This window comes from Trypanosoma melophagium, assembly GCF_022059095.1.
Source record: "Trypanosoma melophagium isolate St. Kilda chromosome Unknown ctg11segment0, whole genome shotgun sequence".
NCBI lineage: Eukaryota > Euglenozoa > Kinetoplastea > Trypanosomatida > Trypanosomatidae > Trypanosoma > Trypanosoma melophagium.
In genome coordinates this window covers 443,713-467,221 of record NW_027125137.1, presented here as the reverse complement: position 1 = coordinate 467,221, position 23,509 = coordinate 443,713, and the positions used below count along the sequence as shown (strand labels likewise).

General features: G+C 37.1%; 8 protein-coding genes across 8 annotated transcripts; all 8 read right to left on the bottom strand.

Annotated features, from left to right (window-relative positions):
• Nucleotides 1-244: 244 nt before the first annotated feature.
• LSM04_006568 (uncharacterized protein) lies at nucleotides 245-1,510 on the bottom strand (the record flags this gene model as incomplete). The annotated part of the gene is made up of 1 exon (XM_067330558.1): nucleotides 245-1,510. The coding sequence occupies one exon, from the start codon at nucleotides 1,508-1,510 to the stop codon at nucleotides 245-247; it is 1,266 nt and encodes a 421-aa protein (XP_067194591.1).
• Nucleotides 1,511-2,070: 560 nt separating this feature from the next.
• LSM04_003174 (Small GTPase) lies at nucleotides 2,071-3,957 on the bottom strand (the record flags this gene model as incomplete). The annotated part of the gene is made up of 1 exon (XM_067330557.1): nucleotides 2,071-3,957. One exon carries the CDS (start codon nucleotides 3,955-3,957, stop codon nucleotides 2,071-2,073), a length of 1,887 nt encoding a protein of 628 aa, XP_067194511.1.
• A 2,134-nt stretch (nucleotides 3,958-6,091) lies between these two features.
• On the bottom strand, nucleotides 6,092-8,932 carry LSM04_008350 (uncharacterized protein; the record flags this gene model as incomplete). The annotated part of the gene is made up of 1 exon (XM_067330556.1): nucleotides 6,092-8,932. The coding sequence occupies one exon, from the start codon at nucleotides 8,930-8,932 to the stop codon at nucleotides 6,092-6,094; it is 2,841 nt and encodes a 946-aa protein (XP_067194627.1).
• Nucleotides 8,933-11,584: 2,652 nt separating this feature from the next.
• Nucleotides 11,585-14,071, bottom strand: LSM04_001769 (uncharacterized protein; the record flags this gene model as incomplete). Its single annotated transcript, XM_067330555.1, has 1 exon — nucleotides 11,585-14,071. One exon carries the CDS (start codon nucleotides 14,069-14,071, stop codon nucleotides 11,585-11,587), a length of 2,487 nt encoding a protein of 828 aa, XP_067194473.1.
• A 2,697-nt stretch (nucleotides 14,072-16,768) lies between these two features.
• Nucleotides 16,769-17,008, bottom strand: LSM04_008420 (uncharacterized protein; the record flags this gene model as incomplete). The annotated part of the gene is made up of 1 exon (XM_067330554.1): nucleotides 16,769-17,008. The coding sequence occupies one exon, from the start codon at nucleotides 17,006-17,008 to the stop codon at nucleotides 16,769-16,771; it is 240 nt and encodes a 79-aa protein (XP_067194629.1).
• A 6-nt stretch (nucleotides 17,009-17,014) lies between these two features.
• On the bottom strand, nucleotides 17,015-18,793 carry LSM04_005174 (uncharacterized protein; the record flags this gene model as incomplete). The annotated part of the gene is made up of 1 exon (XM_067330553.1): nucleotides 17,015-18,793. The coding sequence occupies one exon, from the start codon at nucleotides 18,791-18,793 to the stop codon at nucleotides 17,015-17,017; it is 1,779 nt and encodes a 592-aa protein (XP_067194561.1).
• Nucleotides 18,794-19,425: 632 nt separating this feature from the next.
• Nucleotides 19,426-20,589, bottom strand: LSM04_000488 (uncharacterized protein; the record flags this gene model as incomplete). The annotated part of the gene is made up of 1 exon (XM_067330552.1): nucleotides 19,426-20,589. The coding sequence occupies one exon, from the start codon at nucleotides 20,587-20,589 to the stop codon at nucleotides 19,426-19,428; it is 1,164 nt and encodes a 387-aa protein (XP_067194454.1).
• Nucleotides 20,590-22,722: 2,133 nt separating this feature from the next.
• Nucleotides 22,723-22,998, bottom strand: LSM04_006605 (uncharacterized protein; the record flags this gene model as incomplete). The annotated part of the gene is made up of 1 exon (XM_067330551.1): nucleotides 22,723-22,998. The coding sequence occupies one exon, from the start codon at nucleotides 22,996-22,998 to the stop codon at nucleotides 22,723-22,725; it is 276 nt and encodes a 91-aa protein (XP_067194592.1).
• Nucleotides 22,999-23,509: the final 511 nt, after the last annotated feature.

Sequence of the window (23,509 nt, the reverse complement as noted above, 5' to 3'; positions counted from 1 at the left end):
ACAAGTATGCAAGTAATTCACAGAAAGCTTTGTGAAATTTTCCATGAAGGAAATGTAGAATGCAAAATTAATGGAGACTAAAAAGGAGCAATTAAGGAATCAAGAAAAAAGAAAAGTAATGGAAGAAAAAGAAAAAACGACAAATTACCATTGAGAGCGAGAATAAACTCTTCTCTTGGTATAAAGCACATTATTACTGAAATGTGATGTGAATTTCTTTTTTCTTTTTTTTTCTTTTGTTCGTTTAGTTCCTATTAGGCAATTGGGAAGAACCATAAACATCTTGTGTTTGCCAGACAAACGGCACTGGACCATCCGTTGGCCTGTTTCTTGTTGTACGTCCTACGACAAGGTCATTAGAATTAAATAAAGAAATAGGTCCGTCAAAAGAAGAAGCCATTCTTTGTGTGTTATTATAATTATTTGCCTGCGTCGATCTATAATCTCTCCCACTTGGCTCTACAGAACCCATTCGTACCGGATCAAAATGTTTTCTAGTAGAGGCGCCTGCATTAAATTCATGGTGAGATGAAACATTGCATGAAGCATCCTCATAACGCTGAGTAAGAAGTGGTGTAGAAACCTGAAAAATAATAGGACGTTCACTGCCTGTTTCTTCGCGTGAAACATTATGATCATATACACCTTGTTTGGCAAAAGTATTTGATGCTGCAGGATCATTTGAATAATTTCTCCATGAAGTATCCAGTTGAGAACTTCCTCGTAAAAGCGATGCTCTTATTGCTGTTGTTGTTGTTGTTGCTGTTACGGATTGTGATGGATGAGTTCTCGCTGAATATGAAGGATTTACCACACTTGATTTCATTGACTTTCTTGGGGTTTCTTTCACTGGATGTAATTCACTCTCTTCACAGTTAGGGGCGGCTCTTTCAAGTGCGGAGACGACAGAGAGAAGATAACCCGCATTAAGGCTAATATAACGACGCATAGATATATCCGCCACACGAGATGCCTGTTCCATGAGAGAATCGAAATAACCATCAAATCCCTTCTTTTGTCGTTCATACGTACCTTGTGTAGAATCACGTGAGGCCACACGTTTACTGTATGTTTTACTTTCTTCCAAACTTTTCTGTTTTCTTGCATACTGCATTTCCTTCTTCTCCACCTCTCTATGGGTCGCATTATACTTTTCTAGTGCTTTACGACACACACGTGCTTGTTTCTCAGCTGCGGTGAGTGATGTCTGCAGTTGGTTTACTGGATCCACCACATCCTGATGCACTAACTTGTTATATGTGAGAAAGTACATGCCATCTTTGAGTTTTCGCATTTCTTCTGTAAATCGTTTCATCATTGTTTTTGTCTCTTCATGGCAGAATCGCATAGATGTGATGGAATCGAATGCCACACTCACTTCCTCAAAGGCACCTCGAAGTTCATTCATCACTGCCATTGTGCGATGCATGGCCTTTTCAAAGCAACGGAGAGACTCACGCAGGGAATTCATATCTTTACATTTGGTACTAAAGAATTGATCCTCAAGCATGATATCAATAATATTATAATAAATAAGTATATTAATATAAATATAAATAAAATAAAATAAAAAAATAAAAAATATATAGATTCTTCCGTTTCCTATTGTAATTAGAAGAAGAAATAAGAAAAAAAGAAAAAATCATGTGTAAAGTATAAAGAAGAGTATCCGTAACACCAAGAAATACATATATAAAAGAACAAAAAAATACAACATAATCATCCAAATTATTAACGAATTCATTGAAATAGAAATCCAATAACAAAATGGTATAATAAAATCAGAAAAAAAAACAAACAAAAACGAGCAATAACAAAGAAGAAAGAAGCAAAAAAAGATAATAATAAATCTTCAAAAACGCTCACTAAATTTCTTAACATACATAAATACATACATACACACTCTACCTCAGAGTAGAGATAATACCATTCGTACCCACTATTTAATCTATCATCACAGAGAACAGAATCTACTTGTCCCTTCGTCTTTTCCTTTTCTTTTCTTATATATATATATATATATATATATATATATATATGTATGTATGTATATGTAGTATTACGTATACTCTAACACTTACATCCACGTGATCCCTTTTCTTTTGCTTTATTACGCGAACAACAGGACAAATTGACCTTTTCACTCTTCTTCCTACTTGGCGCCACCGAAGCCGCTGATTGAGGTGAAAAATTATTTCGCGCATTTACTTCCGCACATGTTAACCGTTGATTAAGTTCTTCTTGAAATTCAATAGAATTAAGACTACTCTTATCATCCTTTTCTCGTCCTTTCTCTTCCTTTCTCTCACTTCCTGGATTGGACTCACTAAAGGCTACATAATCTCTAAGAACGGAAAGATCCACTGGACGACTATGACCACTCGCCGTGTGGGATGCATACGGTGGAGGAGAACTGCAGCGACTACTAATTAACTCTCTGCCCAAATCACTCTTTGGTGAATCACAGTTATCTTGAGAGGCAGTAGTTTCTCTACTCTTATTATTTTTACTATTATTATTATTATTATTATTATTATTATTATTATTATTATTATTATTATTATTATTATTATTATTATTATTATTATTATTATTATTATTATTATTATTATTATTATTATTATTATTATTATTATTATTATTATTATTGCTATTATTACTATTGCTATTACTGTTGTTGTTATAACCAGGAATAGATGGCACACATGGATCTACGTGTTTTGCAGGTTTAGGATCATCTTTGCATGATGATGATGATGAAACTTGTTGCGGCAATACACTATTATGATTCGCACTATTACTGACTTTATTTGTTTCACAACTTCCACCCTCAAGTGGAGAAAACTCCGTTGATACTTCAGAAAGTACGCGTTTCATCTGATTATCTGATACAACAGATGCTTCCTTCTTTACCGTCTTTAATACTATAGGCGTACGTGGAAGAAGAGAATATTTCATTTTTTCTTCCTTTTCTTTTTCTTTTTCTTCCTTCGGTGTTGTTCCTGTGTCTCCACTGTAGTTATTAAGAAGTGTTTGACAGAGTGTGTTTAGTAACGCACTCACACCTGTACTTGTTAGTGCACTCACTTCACAATAGTGCACATCTGGTAAAAGATCCAGCAGCATGGACTGTACATCTTGTTGGGTCACTAACACCGCACTATTACTATTACTATTACCAGTGTGATTAATAGTCTTTATAGGCTCACTATTATTATTATTACTATTATTATTATTATTATTATTATTATTATTATTATTATTATTATTATTATTATTATTATTATTATTATTGGAATGCACTGTCGTTTGTGTAGTCGTATTCACAATATCATTTCCATCCTTATTCATATGAAGCAGAAGATCCACTTTATTGCCCACCACAATAATATTCTGTAATTCCAAACAACTATTATACTTCGCAGCTCTCTCTAGATGTGTATGAATCAGTGATTGCAAACTACGCACATCACACACATCAAATACCGCTAATATCGCAGAGGCATTTCGATATGTTGTGGCGTGTACGGCGGCGTATCGCTCCAAACCGGCGGTGTCCCAAAACTGCAATCGCACATGTTGTCCATCACGTACATCGCGTACAACACGAGAAAAAAAGTCCGTCCCCACCGTTGGCACAACACCGAGTATATCATCATCATTATTATTATCATTATTATTATCATTATTATTATTATTATTATTATTATTATTATTATCATTATTATTATTATCATTATTACTAGAGTTTGTTTGCCTGAGTGATGTATAGGGGGCTGTTAAGAGACGCTTTACAAGTGATGTTTTACCAACACTGTACTCCCCAACAACGACGACTTTAAACACGAATTCCTTTTCAGCGGTGCGGCAGTCCTTCTCTTCGGTGGCGGTGAAACTGCTGTTCTCTGCGGTGTTGGAGCCGGGATGGGTGTCCGTCGGTAATGAGTGATCAGACATCTTTTTTTTGTTTTTTTTCTTGATTTAAATATATAAATAGATATATGGATGAAGAGATTCAACGCAAAGAAATAACAATGATATATATATATATATATAAGAAGAAAAAACAAAAGGAAAAGCCTCGTAAAAATGAACATTGAAGAATTAGAATCACTGTAACTAAACAAAAGAAAAAAGAGGAAAAAAAGCAACATTTAAATACCGCAATACACTAATATTTGCACCTGAAGTAAAACCGGTGATTGAAATCCCATGAGAAAAAACAAAAGAGAGAAGAAAAGAAAAGAAAAAAAAAGGAAAGAAAAAAAACACCGACATTGGATTAATGAAGACTAATCAAATAACAGGAAAACAACAGGAAGAAAGTAAATAACGCAAGTACTAAATTTATTACTATATATATATATATATATATATATATATATATATATATAGAGAGAGAGAGAGAGAGAAGTTGCGAACGCTCAACAAAGTCAGATATATATATATATATATATATATATAAACACTTGTAGACAATAACACTGACGCATAAACATATAAATATAAATAACGATTTATAAAATAAAAAGGTCGCCAGTAAGAATCTATACACTGATACTTTGATTCATAACGTCACATATTTCTTTCTCTCTCTCTCTGTGTATAAATAGGGATGGTCCTGTAGTATTTACTCTTTGTAATTAAATAAGATAGTATTATTATTATTATTATTATTATTATTATTATTATTATTATTATTATTATTATTATTATTGATTTGGGATAAACTTGTTGTATTTTCTTTTATTTTCTATTCTTGTATTTATTGAATTTGGAATTACTTTCCCAAAAAGAGGTCAAATGCCGCAACTGTTTTTATAGTGCATATAATGCCCACAAGTGTCTTCATCTCATTATCCCCTTAATCAGAAGAAAAGCACGAGACACAAATAAAGATAAGCGTATAAATATGAGGAAATCAAATCAACAATCTCATATCAATTTCCTTTTTTCTCTTTTCTTTCTTTACAGATATTATATATATATATATAATACGGTATTATTTATACCGATTAACTTACTGTAAAAACAAATTATCGTTCAAATAATAATAATAATAATAATAATAATAATAATAATATATCCATATATATATATATATATATATATATATATATTATAGAGGCAAAAACAGGAAAAAAACTCAATTGGATAGCGCCGTAACGCTATTCTTTTTAAGTCCTCACTTCTTGCGACTCTTATTTTATTTTCTTCTCATTGGTTTCAAAATAAGATCAATAACAGATTTCTTTTTTTCATTTTAGTTCTTTTTTTGTATTTGTTCTTCTACATTTTGTTATCTTTTATTACCTCATGATTTTAAACACTAAAATCTCCATTACTTTTCTTATTCTTCTTTGTCTTTGCTTTCCTCATCTCTTTACTCCACCAGGCAACTTTATTTTCACGGTTTTCAACTCCCAGTTTACCATTATATCGGTGTTTGGGTGGAATGCTGAGAGTTGATCTAATAACAGCAAGTTATGCAGATATATATATATATATATATATATATATATATGTATATTTATATTTATTTATTTATTTATATTTATATACAGATAAATGGATAAAGAAAGATAATGGAGGAAAAGCTGGCATAGTGTTAAATTCGCAACAGTGATAAAAAAAAAAGCAAAAAAACGAAAACACGAAAAAAAAAGATATAAAGCAAACCAAAGTCAAAAAGAAAAGCAAAATACCAAAATGCATGGAAAAAAAAGGTAGTCTATTTTATTGGAAGAATTGATTTGTTTTTTATGATTTTATTCGTTTTTTTTTACAGTTTTGAACACTGGTTTGTTTACTCTTTCCTTTCTTCAAAAATCTTTATTTGGTATTTTTTTTCTTATTCTTCTAGTTAGCATATAAATAGGAATGACCCTAAACACATTAAATATTGCTTCATGAATTCAACAACAACACCATCATTCTTTCGTTTTAGATTTACTTGTATTTATTTAATTTTATTTATTTTCTTTGCAACGTTCTGTTCTTCTTCATTTCTCTCTTTCTCTCTCTTCCCATATTCGTATATACATTATATAAATAAATAAATATATATATATATATATATATATATATATAATTAATCCCATCGAGAGAAGAAGGAAAAGCCAAAGCAGCCCACATTCACCACATGATGCGATGAACTCTGCGCCTCCTCTTCACTGCAGTCCTCTGAAATTTCATTTAATGTTGTGGCCGCCGGCACCCACGCCATTTCACCCAAACTGCCGACTTCTCTCTCTTCTGCCACTTCTGTGAATTGTAATCCCTTTTCTTCTTCTTCCTGTGATGGTAATAACGCAAATGCCATACTGCTGGGAGTATTGAGAATCTGCACTCCTGAACGCATACAAACAGACGATGACAATAATGAAGATGATGAGAGTGATGGCGTAGTAGCCGCAGTCTCGGTTTGTGTACGGTGGAATATATTACTATTACTATTACTATTACTATTAATATCTCTTTTTGATTGTGCGTGGCGAATATGACGTAACTTCCGTTTCTTGCGATTCCACAAAACACTCGCGCGAATCTCCGCATCTTGTGCCCGCCACCAATCCATTGGAATATAAATTGATGTGGTCTCCTCACTTCTCTGCATACTATCCAGTGAACTGGCCGCTATAGTATCGGTAGTATTAGTAGTATTAATAGTATTAATAGTATTACTAGTATTAGTAGTATTACTAGTATTACTAGTATTAGTAGTATTAGTAGTATCGGTAGTATTAGTAGTATTAATAGTATTACTAGTATTAATAGTATTACTAGTATTAACAGTATCGGTAGTATTAGTAGTATTAGTAGTATCGGTAGTATTAGTAGTATCAGTAGATTCAGCAACAAGTGTATTACTGTCTTTATGGGTTTCCATCGTAGAAGTTTGAGGTGTGGACTGTTCACCCATCACAACAGAGGAAGAAGATAAAGAAGATAATAAAGACGATGATGTTTTTTCCTTTTCTTCTTCTTTTCGTACTGTTACTATTGTTGTTCTTTCGTGCATACGTTTCCACTGTGTTTGCAGCCACTGTTCCACTTCCCGCACGGCTATTTGAAGTTCACACTGCCGTTCAAATAACTCCATGGAGGACAAAATAGTGGCGGCCACTCCAACACTCCCAGCCGGCATTGATGTAAAGGATAAAGAAAGGGAAGTATTATTATTATTATTATTATTATTATTATTATTGTTATCAGTAGTATTAATAGTATTAATATCATCCACATCCATGTAATGATGTACTGCCGCAAAGAGGGCATCCCACTTTTCATTAAATTGATACACATAATACTCATAATCAAAGTTACCAGAACAAAAATAGACATAGTACTTATTCTGTGTAATAGATAATATGTCCCCCATCTCTCGCTCATTATAATTATTATTACTATTCATATTGATATTATTTAGATTCATCGACTGTAGATAACTTGGTACATAATACACATAGAGTTGTGCTAAACGTAAGTGTAATCGCCACGCATGCCGCATAGACTCTGCGAGAAGCCACATTAATGCAATAATCTGCTGTGATCGCTGTGCAAGTATAACACGATCAATGTATTGACGAGATTGCAGAGAATACGATCGTGTTCTTTTCACCGTTGAGGGAATTGTATTACTATTCGTATTACTATTCATATTCGTATTACTATTACTATTAGTATTGTTAGTAATAGTACTCGTATTAGATACACTTGAAGAGATATCACCATCTACCTGAGATGAGACATCTCCACTCTCATTATTATTATTATTATTATTATTATTATTATTATTATTATTATTATTATTATTATTATTATTATTATTATTATTATTATTATTATTTATTATTACTACTTCTCTTCCTTCTCCTATTATTGCTGTTCCCTTTCCTCTTAAATCATCCCGGCGTTTGTAAAACTCACACAGTCGATTCAAGTCATTTAGATCAATCGCATCATCACTCTCAATAAAACTCATCTCCTCTTCACTTTCTACAACAGAACTCTGCTCTAATTCATCCATACCACTTGTTGTTGTTAATCCGATTTCTATTGATTGATGTTGGGCCATGGCCGCCTCTGTGAGTGTCCAACTCCTCATCCCCACTCTATTATTCTTATTATTATTATTATTATTACTATTACTATTAATATTATCATGACAGTTCAGTGATAATTTAGATTCCACTCTGCCCTCCAGTCGCTGCCGCTCCATCTCCGCAAGTATTTCTTCATCTCTCTGCAGTTCTCTGCGCCGCCGCTGCGCCTCTCGTTCCTCCCGTTGTTTGCGCTCCTGTTGCGATCCACCCAACACCGTATTAGTATTAGTAGTTGTTGTTGAGATCTCACTATCTTTTTGTTGTTGTTGTGGGGAAGAATTGTAAGAAGTGTTGTTGATGCATTCATTACGGCGTGTGTCTGTGACGCTAAACCTCGCCGGGGCCACACGGTGTTGGGCAGGCACTGCAAAGAGACTCCTCGACATACTTCCATTATTATTATTATTATTATTATCACTATTAATATTACTATTGCTATTTATATCCATAGTATTCTTACTAATAGTATGATTAGTTATATCTATTGAGTGGGTGTTGTGGAAGGGGCTGTGGATCTCCGGCGCACACAACAGACGGCGCCACAAGGGAAGTCGATCACCGTAAACTCTCACGCCTGGCGATGTTGTTGGTGTACATATCTTCATCCCATTATCATTATTAGTATTATTAGTATGAATCGTATTACACTTACAATTGCTATTAAAGGCACTGCTAATAATGGTACTAATTATACTATTCGTATTATTTCTAGTTGCTCTTGTGGTGGGAGTTTCTGTTTGGATCGCAATAGGCGTAGAGGATGACGATGTGGACTCGTGAAACGGTGTACTGTGGCGTTGAAATAGTAATTGCACAAGATTGACCATATATAAATATAAATAAATATATATTTATACAAATATATATTTATATTTTTATAAGAATGGATGTTTTCTTCTCTTTCTCTTCTTGCTGTTGTGATGATTATCACTATTACTACTATTATTATTCACTATTGGATGGTGTACACCTTTTTAGCAGAATGTATGTTTGTGTGTGTGTGTGTACACGGAAATACTAAAGAGAGATAACCGTAAAGAAGAAGAAGGAATAAGAAGAAACATAATATCATAATAATAACTATCGTCAGTAACTACTACAAGAGAGTAGATGATATATATATATATATATAAGTAAGAGACCATAACAAAGGGAATACTTAAGTCTATGTGAAACACCACCACTAATTACTATTATCATAATCATAATCATTATTACTACTACTATTACTACGAATACGAGTACAGAGGAATAGTAGTAGTAGTAGTAGTAATTTGAAGTAATAGTGGGAAAACATAGAAATGAGCGATGTGATATATAGAAAATAGAAACAATAAAAAGACAAAGCCAAAATGAACAAAAACAAAAACAGAAACATCACATCGCATCAAATAGATGGATAAATAAATTGATTAATAAATAGAATGATTGATATCGACCTATCTATCTATCAGCCACTCATCCATCCATCTATCTATCTCTTTCTCTTGCCCTGTGATATCATTCACATGAATATATATATATATATATATTCATTTACTTTTGTATTATTGCAGTACATGGCAGAGATGCCACCAGAGGCATTATGAACAGTAATAGTACTATTGTAATACAGTCAAGAATGGGATAAATACAGACAAAAAAAAACAGAAACACATACACACATATACACATATACAGACATATATATAAATAGATACGTATATGTGATATAATACGAATGAAAAAGCAACACAAACACATAAATAAATAAACTTCATGAGAACTAATACATCCTTCTCCCCATATCATGATCATCATCATTATGACTATTACCATTAATACTATAATCAGTAATAGGAGAAGAAGGGACAGTAGTAGTAGTAGTAGTAGTACTATTAGTTGAAATACCCATCTTTATTATTCTTATTCTTCTTATGCAGTTTTTATTTGTTCCTCTACCATTACAATAATAGTAAACCTAAATTGCATTCATTTCCCTCTCACTATACACATACCCATACATAATGTGTATTTCTGTGAGTAAAGGATGGCTATATCTATACTTCTCTTCTAACACTGCATATATATATATATATATATATATATATATATATATACATTTCATACATTCCCTATTTTTCTTGCAATACGCAGGAATACATTACAATACATACAATCTTATCATTAACACGTAGACTGCAATAATATTGTTAGTTCACTTTCCTATTCAATTCTATGCATTTCCTTTCCTTTTCTTTTTTTGTTTTCTTTCTTTCTTTTTCTACATTTCTCCTTATTTAATGGCTACTACCATTCCCAAATAACAGAAAAAAAACGAATTCCTTATATTCATATACCCATATTACATCCCCCTCCCAAGAGAACGAAAAAAGAAACAAATAATTATATAAATAAAAGTTCTCCTCTTATTAATACAAGCCCTCAATACTAATCCCAATAAAGAACAATCCCCATACTTCTACTTTTCCTTTTTTTTTTTACTTTTTTTGTTTTACTTTCTTTTGAGCATCCTTCCATACACAAATGGAATTCTACGCCTCTTCCGCAGGAGGCCACCATTACCCTACTTACTACATGATAGATGCACCCATTCTCTTCCATTCTCTCCATGTTAGCAATAGTAAAACAAGGAGATATATATATATTTCCTAGGTATATAAAATGCTATATAAAGTTATACAACTCACTTGGAAATGAGCTGATAAATCCATACATATATTTACAAATGTGCATATATTTATACACACACAAATATATATATATATATACACACATGAAAAGTAATAGGTATAGATAGATCGGTTGCTTTGAAATGTGAAGGAAAAATATGTGAACGATACATCAGTGGAACAAAAAACAATAACAACATTGAATAACATATACTATTTTCATCAATGCTCAAAAAAGAAAAAAAACAGGCAAAAAAAACTGAAAATGGATTAAAAATTCGCAGTGAAGAAAGCAAATAAATAAATAAAATCAAACAAAAATGGAGACAATCGGCCTTCCAACATAGTGCAAACGGAAGAAAATTAATTCGAGGCAGCAAACCTCCTCTTTCTATTAAACACAGACACACACATAGAAGAAAGATAAACCAAAAAAAAAAGCATTGATACGAATGCGCACAAGCATACTACTTTAAACAATCCACTGGAATCATTTCCTTTTCATTTCATTTCTTTTTTCTCACTTTCTCTTTCAAATCTTATTTTTCGTATTTTCTCTTTCTTTTCCTTTATTTTGGGTCTTTCTTCAGTTTTATTTTTGATGATGGTTCTTGCTACTTATTGTGATGCACTCTTGTGTGCAATGATAAATGTACTCATCCTTCTCTCTCACCCTCTCCCTTTTCTTTCTTTCCGATTCCTTTTTATTTCTCCTTCTTCTTCATTTCCTTCTCTCTTCGTAGATCAAACAAAAAAGAAAAAAGAAAAACAAGAAAAGAAAAAGAAAAAAATAAAACAGATCCCATATCACATTCCCCCTGCTGGTTGAAACAACTGTATCATGTGATGTGGGGGGAGGACTCGCCAGAACACATCCCCCACAGCCGCACTCACATCAAAGGCGTCAAAGAAGACGGCGAGAAATTTACGGTCATTTAACTGCGGAAATAACATTTCACGGAGATGATGCACACCGCCCTCCAACAGCATTTCTTCTAATTGCTGCAGTGCAACACCAAACACTTCTTTGGCTCGACGGACAATAAGAACATACACACATCGTGCCACCACAGGATGGGTGGTCTCCATTGCTAGAGCAATCGTGAAGAGTACATTCAGTACATATGTGTGAAGCTGTACATTGCATTGATATATCTGTTCCTGTAGTAGTTGTTGTTCTTCGCGGTTTTGTACATTATCATTGGTGTCCTCCTGGTCATCTGTTGGTAGAATACCCATTGCGGCATTTAACACGGCAGCCTCCTGTTCATCTTCGTCATTCATATTTACAACACTAAGGAAATCAAATGTCTGTAATAGTGGATTGAAAGTACATGACACATCCTCATCACATCGACTTCCTTCCATTGCTGCAGAGTCTTGTGTAAAGTTTGACTCTAGGGTATTATTTCCTACCACCGATATCGTCGCATCTCTCATCCCAATATCATTCACCTTATCCTGATGAATTCCTTGTTCTTTTCTTTTTAGTATATGGGGTGATGTTAATAACGGTGATGACGGTAACAAAGAGGAGGAGAGTGTGGGTAGATGTAAACGTGTACAAGGTATCATATTACAGCATGTTACCACACTATGAATAGCGGAAAGTGCCTCCTCTATATTTCCCTTATAGGCATATAGCATACAAGTAAGAAGATGCGTCACAAGACGAAGTTGTATAAATTGCTGTTTTTGTTCCACCTCTTCTATATGTGTTACCATGGAAGCATCCAGTACTCCACCCATTTTATCCACCTGTTGATCTACCAAAGCGAGAAGGGTGCGAAGAGCTCCAATAGCGTCATAGAGTTGTTCACCAGTCGCAATATACCGCTGGGCGCAACGCATAACCGTTAACACCAATGCCCTTGCACGATCGAGAAGATACATCTGTGAGGCAGTAGAAGCAGCAGCCGTAGAGGATGATGATGATGGTGATAGCGAAAAACCATTGACACCAACAGAGAGAGCGGTGTATGAAAGTTTTAGCGGTGGTGATGTGTGTTCATCGTGTAATGAGAATATATCATCACTGTATGTTTCACGGTTACTATTTCCTACCACATGTGTTTGCGCTGTAGATTGATTGAAAAATATTGGAGTGATGTTACGTGCGCTTTCAATGTTGAGAGCAGGGTTGGTATTTGGCCCGGATACATGCATCAATGGCGTAATACCCGCTGACTCATTATCCGAGTTTGAACCAGAAATAGAGTGATATCCCATATAATGTTGTTGTTGTTGTTGTTGCTGCTGTTGTTGAAGGTGCTGTTGTACCAGTGGGAGTTGTAATGGTACGGATGGGGAGAGGGATGCCCGTTCTTGATAATGATACGAATGTGTATAAGTATAAGTATGATGAAGATTATGGTTATTATTATTGTTGTGTTCATGTATTTCATATCCCTCTTCTTTCCCTCCTCCTTGTTTTTCCTGCGTTGGGTGTAACTCATGAATACTCCCCATCTCACTCATCTTCTCCATTCTATGCCGTGGTGCTGGTATATGATGATATCGACTCCCATTAGTATTATTACTATGGCTACTGTTGTTAACAGGTTGTTGACTACCGCTGCTATTACTCCGTGCACCCCCGATTCCATTATTTCCATTTCCCTCTTTCCGCTTCAAGTTGTGATAACTATCGACGGCCTCTTTCAGTGTGCGGTGGGCGAAGTTGCCGGTCCCAAAAATACACGCAATGCCGGCAGCCTCATCGGCGTCGTGGAAGACGCGGTCGACAATTGCCTGTTTCGCCGCGGTGCACTTCAGCCGCAACGGCGGCCGGCCGGCGCCATTTGGGAGTTCCGTCCCGCTCCGCCGCAACATCTCCACCGCCCCCCGCCGCTCCGCAAACTCCACAAAGCCGTACACCCAATGCTGCCCGCCTCCCCCACTATTATTATTATTATTTAGTACTGCAGAGGAGCCGCAGAGCCGAACTCGCGTGTAGCGGCCGCATTCCCCGCAGAGTGCCGCGAGATCGCCCTGCCGCATGGATGTCGGGAGAAAGCGGAGGTGCACTGTGCGGGCCAGCAGGGCGGCATCGGTGGCGATCAGGCGCTGGCGTGTGGACTTGGGAAGGGCCTTATAGGCCTGGTGCTGGCGATGTAGATCCTGCTGCTGTTGTTGTTGGAATAATAGCGGCGATGACTGCAACTCTTCCTCTTGTTGATGTTGGTGGGTGTCATCGCTGTTGTTGTACGGGTCGTCGGTGCGGGTGTGTGGGAACAATGAAGATGCGGATGGAGATGGGGGAGTCGTGGAAAACGGACGTGATCGTCGGCCCATTTACTTCAATAAATAAGGGCAAATCTACCTATGCAGATATATATACTTATATAGATATCTATGTACAAACAGATAAATAGATAGACAGATAGATAGATTTTGTTGTATATATATATATATGATTGTATTTTTTCGCTTGTGTATTTGTGTGTGTGTGTGAATATGAGCTAATTGTATCACCTTTTTCTTGCTCTTGTTGATATTGCTGTCTTGAAATCGTGTTTTTGTGTGTGTATGTGCGAGTAAGTATGTGGCTGGCACTGTGTGTGTGTGTGCGTTTGTACGTGTAATGGGGGCTTTTATTTCTTTCCCTAGTTCTAAACTGCGTGTATTTCTCTACTTCTCCTACGTGTGTGCTCGTCCCACTCACTCTGCCGCTAATACTCGCCTCCCACAGTCTCCTCTCTCTTCAAAACGTACAATCGTGCCTAGCCGCAAGAGCAGTTTCACGAAACCTAAACGTCCACACAACATATATATATATATATATATATATATATATATAAAGAGAGTGAGAAAAATAAATAGAAGGAAGAAATTAATAATAATAGCAAACAGCAGCAACAAAAAGAGGAATAACAAGAAGAACAGTATCACTATAGAAAAAAATGAGGAATAATAGGAAGAGCAAAAAAAGAGTGGGGGTTCAAAAATATAATCAAAAGGAAAAAAAAAGATGCTTTAAAGAGTATTAAAAGAAGGGTAAGAGAAAATAAAATCCCCAAAAGGTTTCCTTCTTCAGAGCAAACAAAAACAGCGTTCATCATACGCAAGGGGAAAAAACTGAAAGAAAGAAATTCTTAAAAAGAACTCTTTACAAGTGCAGAAAAAATAAGAAAAACAGCTCTGTACATGCTGTCAAAAACACTTGATATGGATCAAAGACTGTACAGCTCAAATGTCGAACACCATAAATATATACTAAATTTCTTTATTCCTGTAGTTTTCTTATTTTATTCTTTTTTTCGTTTCTTTTTAAATGTATTATGGATTCATAAAATTACGACTTAGAATAGTCAACAGTTCAAGCAATCCACCAAAGCAATTCTCTTCTTCCATCAGTCCTCTCATACGCATTCTTCTCTTTCTTTTTTTAAAGCTCTCCATCTTACTTCACTTCCTTTTACTTCTTTCCCCTTTTCGTTTTTTTTTTAAATTGATCATCTTCTTTTTATTCTTTACTTTTGTTCTCACTTTTACTTAATCTCCCTTTTCTTTTTTGAATGAGTTACGTGGAATTTCCTTCTTTTTTTCTTTCCGTATCTTCTTCACCTTGTTAAGATCATGTTATCACACATTTACCTCTTTTCTCTTCAAATATTGCCTCGCCTGCAATTCCCACCAGTCGTCATGTTTCCTGCAATATGCCTCTCTGCACATACATAGTTCTCTCTCTCGCTATATATATATATATATATATATATATATTATAGAGATATAGAAATAGATAATCTTAACACTCCTCCTGCATTTACTTCTCTATTCAAACACATCAGTCCATCAAACTTTGGCAGGAACGCAAATAATGAGGGGATTTTCAAGCAACCAAAGCAAATAGCAAGAAGAAATAAAGGAAATAAAAAAAGAGATCTGTATAGATGTTTATATTACCAAAGTCTTTTCCTCTCTCGCTCTCTCGTACTTTCACCTTTACCCTGTGTAGAGCAAAAAAAAAAGGAAAGGGAAAAAAAACGTAACACACCTTTAAAATATATAAGGAAATAGTGAACAAAACAAAAAAAAGAAATCATCAACTTCTATAAAAATACGCCCATTTACATTATATCCACACTTTACTCTCCACAGGCACAGACACAGACACAGACACATATATATACTGAGACACAAAGAAAGACACAACCCTCCCAATGTGAAAGGAAAATCACACACATACATACTTAATCAATTAGTGAAAACAGCAAAAATAAGTCTAAAAGGGAAAATAACAATAACAATAATAATAACAGCGGATAATTTCGGCAACGCAAAAAAAAGAGCAAAAACAAGAAACAAAGACACACAGAGATGCATGGAGGAACAGGAAAAACACACAAAGGGATACTTTTTTGCCCAAAAATTCTCTGTGTGTCTTTACCATTTCTTCTTTTCTGTCCCACCTTAATTTGTTTACGTTCAACTTTCCATTTTCTTACTCAACTTTTTTTTGTTGCATTTCTCGATCTCGAATCATTATACACAATTCCCCCTTTTTCTACTCTTGTCTATCTATAGACTCTCTTCCTCTCTCATCCTGTATACGGCTGTATTGGTGTTTGCCTTCATATGTATATTCATCTATACCACACAACTCCCGCAGCCTTACCGTATGTCCCTGCAGAGAGAACAAAAGATATGATTCACCATCACAGCATCACAGAAAACAAAAATAAAGAAAGAAGAAGAATAAAAGTAAAAACAACATTTTTTCTTCTTTTTCTTTTTAGGAGAAGGAAGGAAGGTTTACTTAAAACTTTATTGTTGTTCCTTCTTCTACTTTTATTTATTTATTTACTTTTTCATACTCCTTGTGTACAAAAAAAAAACTTTGAAACAGAATAGTGCCTATCACAATAATAAAAATTGCACCAGAGTTATTTATTAGATATAATAAGTCATAATGAATGGCAGTTAAGCCCACTTAATTAATATATCATTTGTAGATTTTCCACCAACTTCTGAAAACGACGCAGTTGTCTTTTATTTTCTTCTTGCTATGACTGTTTCTGCAGGCTGTGAGGATGAAATTAACCGCTGATTCTCACACACCACAGAAAGAGTAGCGGAATTTGAATTGACACCATTTTGACCATTACAGTGTTTATGAGAATCATGATGATTGGAACACGTATTCTGACATGTATGCAATTTCTTATCTTCCGCATTTTTAAGCATTAAACTAAGACGTTCTCTTTCTGCCCTTAATTTATCAAATGACATAACCGTTCAATTTGTACTTTCTGAAGGCATTCGACGACAACTTCCTGAACGCCGCCCGCCAGCACCGACAGCCGCAGCTGCAGCAAAAGGAGAAGTTTTTCTCAGCATTTGTCTAGATGAATGATGAGCACTGTTGTGTCTTTCAAATTCAGCCGCCTTTCTCTCTTCCTGTGCTGGAGTTACCGTGAGTAACACTCTGCAGTCATTCGCGCTTGCATCGCTGGTTGATTGAGTGATATGGTTTTTGCGCTGTGATTCACCAAGAAATGGAGTCATATATCGACGACGATCCGGTGGACATGATTTGTATCGTGGGATTAGGCCCTTTGCTGCAGCACCTTGTGAAGTACGTATAGTTCTATTACGTAAACCTAAATCCCCCTCTTCTTCTCTTTCTGGTTGTTGTTGTTTTTGATTTTGTTGTTGACTTCGTTTGGCTTGCAGCTCTGCGGTTGCGAGTCGCGGGGCGGCGGCGCTCACAATATTGCTATACCGCTGTTTTGAGTTCTGAAGCGCTTCACGTCGTTCCTGTAATTCCTTTAAAAGGCCCCGTGACTGTTTATGTAAGTTTGTTACTGGCATAGACCACATGGAATGCATTGGATTTACACGATTGCGTTCACGTGAATAATGTGTTGCCTCTAGACATTGTGCTTGTCGTTCTCGCATTGGTTTATGTACAGAACTGGATCCATTTAGTTTCATCTCTTTATAAGCGGCTGCTGGATTATAGGGGATTTTCTCTTTTACTTGCGTAAACTTTGAAGGATGTCTTGCGGGTGATCCTCCTCGATTTTCTGAAATGCGGGCGACTGTCTTTGCAAGACAATCTTCCTCCGTAAGAATAGGACAGGGATGACTCTCCTGCACACGACTCGCACTGTTATCTATTTTTTGTTTAGACAGGGAAACGTTATTCTTACTATCTTGAATTTGAACATCCACTACCTCCTCCGTACATGGACGTGCTTCTGGTGTAGATGGCACCACTGTCTCCATAATATTATTTGTATATGTTGCTTTGGGAGTATGAATAGATGTGGTGGATGCTGTCGTTCCTCTTCTTTTTACTTTAACCACTGCATGTTCAGTCCCATACACATTCGACTGTGTAGACTCGGAAGTTTTTTGTTTTGGTTTTTGTTCTTTTAGTGGTTGTTTTTGTGGTTGTGGTTTTTTTTGTGACTGTTGTTCTTGTTCATGTTGTTTCTTCTTTTCTTCCTTTTCTTCCCTTTCTTTTTCCTTTTCCTCCTCCTTCTGTGCTTTCACCGCTAATGGACATCCCGTTATAATCGTGGTGGCATGCATCGCATACTCCGCCGGTGTGAGAAACAGCTGCTGGCACTTTTCACACCGGAATTGACTCCCAGTGCATAATGTGCGTAAATGTTCGATCATCTCCATTCGCGGTATTTCTACACCGCAGCCCACACACGCCACAATTGTCAACCGTTCTTCACACGCGTAAGTTGTGTGGGCGCCGATCTGCGCTGCCGGCATTAAAGTACCGCAGAAACTGCACTGCACATCCTTCTGTGCACATCGGGCAATGTGGGCGGTGGAACCAAGATGGCGGCAGTACGGACACGTGCGAATAGAGGCTGGCAATAGAGATTTCTTTGGTGTACTCGATCTTGCTGTTGTTGCTCCTGATGTTGTTGTTTTAGTTGTAGTTGTATTTGTATTTGTGGCGATGATGACGGGGGAATTGTCCATTGAGTTTCGATTGGTGGTGTCTCCATTCATAACGGCTGTAGTGGACATGTTGGCTGTTGTTACGGTCATGCCGCTAGAGGGGCAACAACAGTGTGGTAATGGGGGAGAAGCGCAATGCCTCAGGTAATAGGCACTAAAGCCAATATATATATATATATATATATATAGAGAGAGAGAGGAGAGGGAAGAATAAAATATAATAAAAGAGAATAATAATAATAATAATAATAATAATAATAATAATAATAATAATAATAATAATAATAATAATAATAATAATAATAATAATAAAGGAATTAAACACAATTACAACAGAATTATAAAAACCAAAAGGTAATATTATATCCTAAAACATCACTTATCCATACAAAATCAACAAGGCATATATTAAGCATGTATACTTTTATATTTCTTTCTTGCCGCTTAAGAAACGAAAAATCAGTACCGTTCATGATATAAAACACGCACACCAACAAAAAAAAAGTATCTAGCGAAATAATACCAATCCAAAATGTTTAACCCCCCTCAAAAAAAAAAAATTCCAAAACATAGAAAAGGAAAGAGAAAAGTCTACCAAGTAGAAATAAATCGGTTTAAATACCAGTATTGTTACAATAAATAAAAAATTATACAAAAAACAGAGAAGCCTGGAGAAAAACAAAGCAATCGAAATAATAAAAAAACATAAGGTTCCAATAAATTCATCGACAATAAAATTCAATGCGCCTTTGCCCAATGTTCCTCTTAATTCGTCGTAAAGGAAGTGTATTATTCCCAAACAATCTCATAAATTTCGCATACTCATTCTCCCATAAATGATGAATCATCATGGAGGACCTTTTCACGGGTTCAACTCGAACCCCCTCATGCACATCATGAAATGAACACCGTCTTTCCATAAAATAAATCAACCTATTATGAAAATTAGTCTTCCGAAGAATGAAGCCTACCATCATATCTTCCGAATTCAAATAATTCTCTATATACTCGGCAACACGATCCACGGAGTATGGAACATGAACCAAACGTTGAACAGGTTCATAGGATACCACCTGCAGTACAGCATCACGTGAAAGTGTATAACACGGGCCCAACGCAAAACGATACTTCATAGTCCCACCCAAATTCCTCCTCTTTGCAGCATATATTGCACCCCAATACATTCCTCTTCGTGGAAGCATTTGTAATTGATAAAGATACTGCGGCACACGCAGGAATATGTCATCATCTCCCTTGGAGAAGAAACTCGCATTAGGGAACAGCTTCAGCGCCGTCTGGAACCAGAAAAATGTCTTTCGGCTCATTCCAATTTCAGCCTCCATGCCCCAGTAACCATGTGTGCCAATCCTCTTATTAGTTGTCGCACGGCCTTCATTCATCGGCAGTGTAATGATATCATGATACGCCTCCACTTCTTTCAACAGTGCAGCAGAGTAATTGTATCCCTGTGATGGGTGCCGTGCAAGCACATACAGCACCAACATATCACCAGTGAAGTTATTGTCTTTTCGTGCCACACCAGGGAACTGCCAACACGTACTCCGCTGCAGATAACGACGTCTCCGCCTCTCATCAACATCCACAGATGGGATGCCAAACACAATCAGGTAGTCACGCTCACTCCATGTCTGCACTGTACTGTGTGGGATGTAGCGCAGTTCATCAGCAATGTTGGTGTTCTTCAGCAACGTAGCTGTCGTAGAGGTATGATCATTGTCCATATCAGAAGAATCCGCAAAAGCGTCTTCAGAGGCAGGATCCATATTTAAACATATTACAAGCGACAAAAACAAAAAGAGCACAATAATACATGCCGCAAAGTCAATAACCCTGCAGAACCATACTCCTGGCGATCGTTTCTTCATTTTCAATCTATTGTTCCCTGTCAGCAGAGAGCAAAAGCAATGAAAGGAAGAAAAAAAATAGCCAACGAGGTCATGCAAGTCATCGCAGGATGTGTTGAGGTTATACACACAGAGGCGTTAGAGAATTGTGGAGGTCACACACAGTGCAACGCCGTGCATGCAAAGCAAAGGTTTCACTGCCCATAGTGCTACATGAACACACTTAGCATTGCGTGGCCGCAGAGAGAGGTCGAGAATACACAAGGGGTTTCACATACAGCAGTGAAGAGCAAAGAGAGACTGCCACACAGTCACAGTCCCATTCATCACAACACAGAGAGCAAGATTTAGATATGTCTGTTTAAGGCAACACCGGAAAAGGGGGAATTAATTAAGCAACAAATGTTACTATACCCTTCAAAGGACAAGGAAAACAATGTAGTACAACACCACAGACACAATCACTCTGCAATACAGCACGTCAGAGCATTACAGAGTTAGAGTCAGCACCTAACGTAGTTCCCAGCCCAAAGAGAGGAATTCGCAAGTCAATACACACACCACATTTAACACCACACGATGGCCTCCAAAGACCACTGGGCCCCAGATAGCGCTGAAACTCAGACACCAGTCAAAACCCAAAAAGGGCGTTAATCACAGAGACACACAGGACAGAAAAACGCATAACACCATGCACCATCCACAGCTACGACTGCTTATTTACAGAGAAACCGAAAGCTATTTTTCTCGAGGAGAACTCTTTTTCTTGGTCTGGATCCTCTAATTCTCTCAAACCTTTTCATTAGTTTCTCATAATCATCTTCACGCAAGTGGTGCACCATGATAGAACTGCGCCGTACAGGACCTGTACGAACTCCACTGTAAACATCATGGAAGGAACACCCCAACTCCTTTACAAAAACAACACGACTGTGGTACCCAGCCTTACGCAACACAAGTCCAACCATGGCATCTTCAGAGTACAGCTCCAGCGCTCCATACTCCGCTTCCCGACCACTGCTGTACGGCTGACTTATCAAACGCTGCAGTGGCGTGTATGACACAATACGCTGAACAGCATCCCTGCCAAGTGTGTAGCAGGGACCCAACGCGAAGCGGTACTTCACAGTAACATTGCCCTCACGCAACCTTGCTGGGCAAAGATCACCCCAGTAAAGGCCACGGCGTGGTAGAGTACGAAGATCCGTAAGGAACTGAGGTACACGGAGAAACATATCATCGTCACCCTTCGCAATAAAGAGAACTTTGGGGAAGAAGCGAAGGACAAATTCAAACCACGTTATAAGTTTACGACTTACACCCACATGTGCTTCAGCATCCCAAGCTCCGTAAACACCAACAGTTTTATTGGACCTCATTTTACCTTCATTTATTGGTACCGTAATAACATCATGCCACTCAGTAGCTTCTTTCACTAGTGCATCAGTGTATCCATAACGATTAGAAAGACGCTTTCCAAGTAGATACAACACCAACATATCTCCAGTGAAGTTATTTCTTCTTCTCGCAACACCATGGTACCGCCAACACGTATTCCGCTGCAGATAACGACGTCTTCGCCTCTCATCAATGTCCACAGATGGGATGCCAAACACAATCAGGTAATTACGCTGAGTCCACGTATCTACAGTACTCTGTGGAATATATCGAAACGCATCGCCCAGTGAAAGCCGTATTGGCGAAGAGACAATTGTGTTGTTCGAAACTGTACATGGTGCAGCATGCTCCTCCGTAAATAACTCAGAAGTAATATGCAGAATGGAGGATAATGAAAATCCTCCTAACAAAGCAAGCAACGCAAGAAATATAATCGGATAAATAAGGAACACATTTTGCGATAATGGCACTAACCACTTCCCTTAACACGTAGACAGCCCAAAGGGACAGTAAGGCTCCACACGATTTAACTGTAGCCCCGACGGCAGCCATCAACACAACAAAAAGAGAAAAAAAAAACAGTCGAGAAAACAGTATGCAATCAGAACACATACAGAAATGAGGAAAAGTGGAAAAAAATGAGAAAGACGACTCAAAGGGAAACCCCCACGGGCGTAGAGACAAAAGCAGAAGGACACCCAATCAAAAGAGGACGAATGCCCAGACCATTTGCCCAGAACCACAGGCCAAATACCATTAAAACATCGACAAACAAGAAAATGAAAAGCGACGACCACCAAGCTGCTTTAAATTTCTAGGTCGAGGCCCATCGTGGTCCTTAAATCGGTCCATCAATTCCATGTACTCATGCTCCCGCACGCGGTGTATCATTATAGAACTGCTTCCGACCCTGCGTGTACGGAGTCCCTGGTGAATATCGTGAAACGAGCACCGTTTCTCCATCACAAAGTAAACACCAGCCTTCCTGGCGCTCCTCAACAAGAGTCCAATCATGACATCTTCATGCTGCATTCGCCTAGATATAAATTCATCCTCACGCTCCACGGAGTACGGGGTATACACCAACTCTCTTATGGGCTTGTTTGAGACAACGTACTCAACCAAATTCCTCGAAAGTGTATAACACGGGCCCAACGCAAATTGGTACTTTAGCACGGAATTATTCCTTCGTACCTTTGCTGGAAAAAAACGCACCCCAGTAAATTCCACGCTTTGGCAGTACACGCAAATCCGTGAGGAACTGCGGCACACGCAGGAATATGTCATCATCTCCCTTGGAGAAGAAACTCGCATTAGGGAACAGCTTCAGCGCCGTCTGGAACCAGAAAAATGTCTTTCGGCTCATTCCAATTTCAGCCTCCATGCCCCAATTATCATGTGTGCCAATCCTCTTATTAGTTGTCGCACGGCCTTCATTCATCGGCAGTGTAATGATATCATGATACGCCTCCACTTCTTTCAACAGTGCAGCAGAGTAATTGTATCCCTGTGATGGGTGCCGTGCAAGCACATACAGCACCAA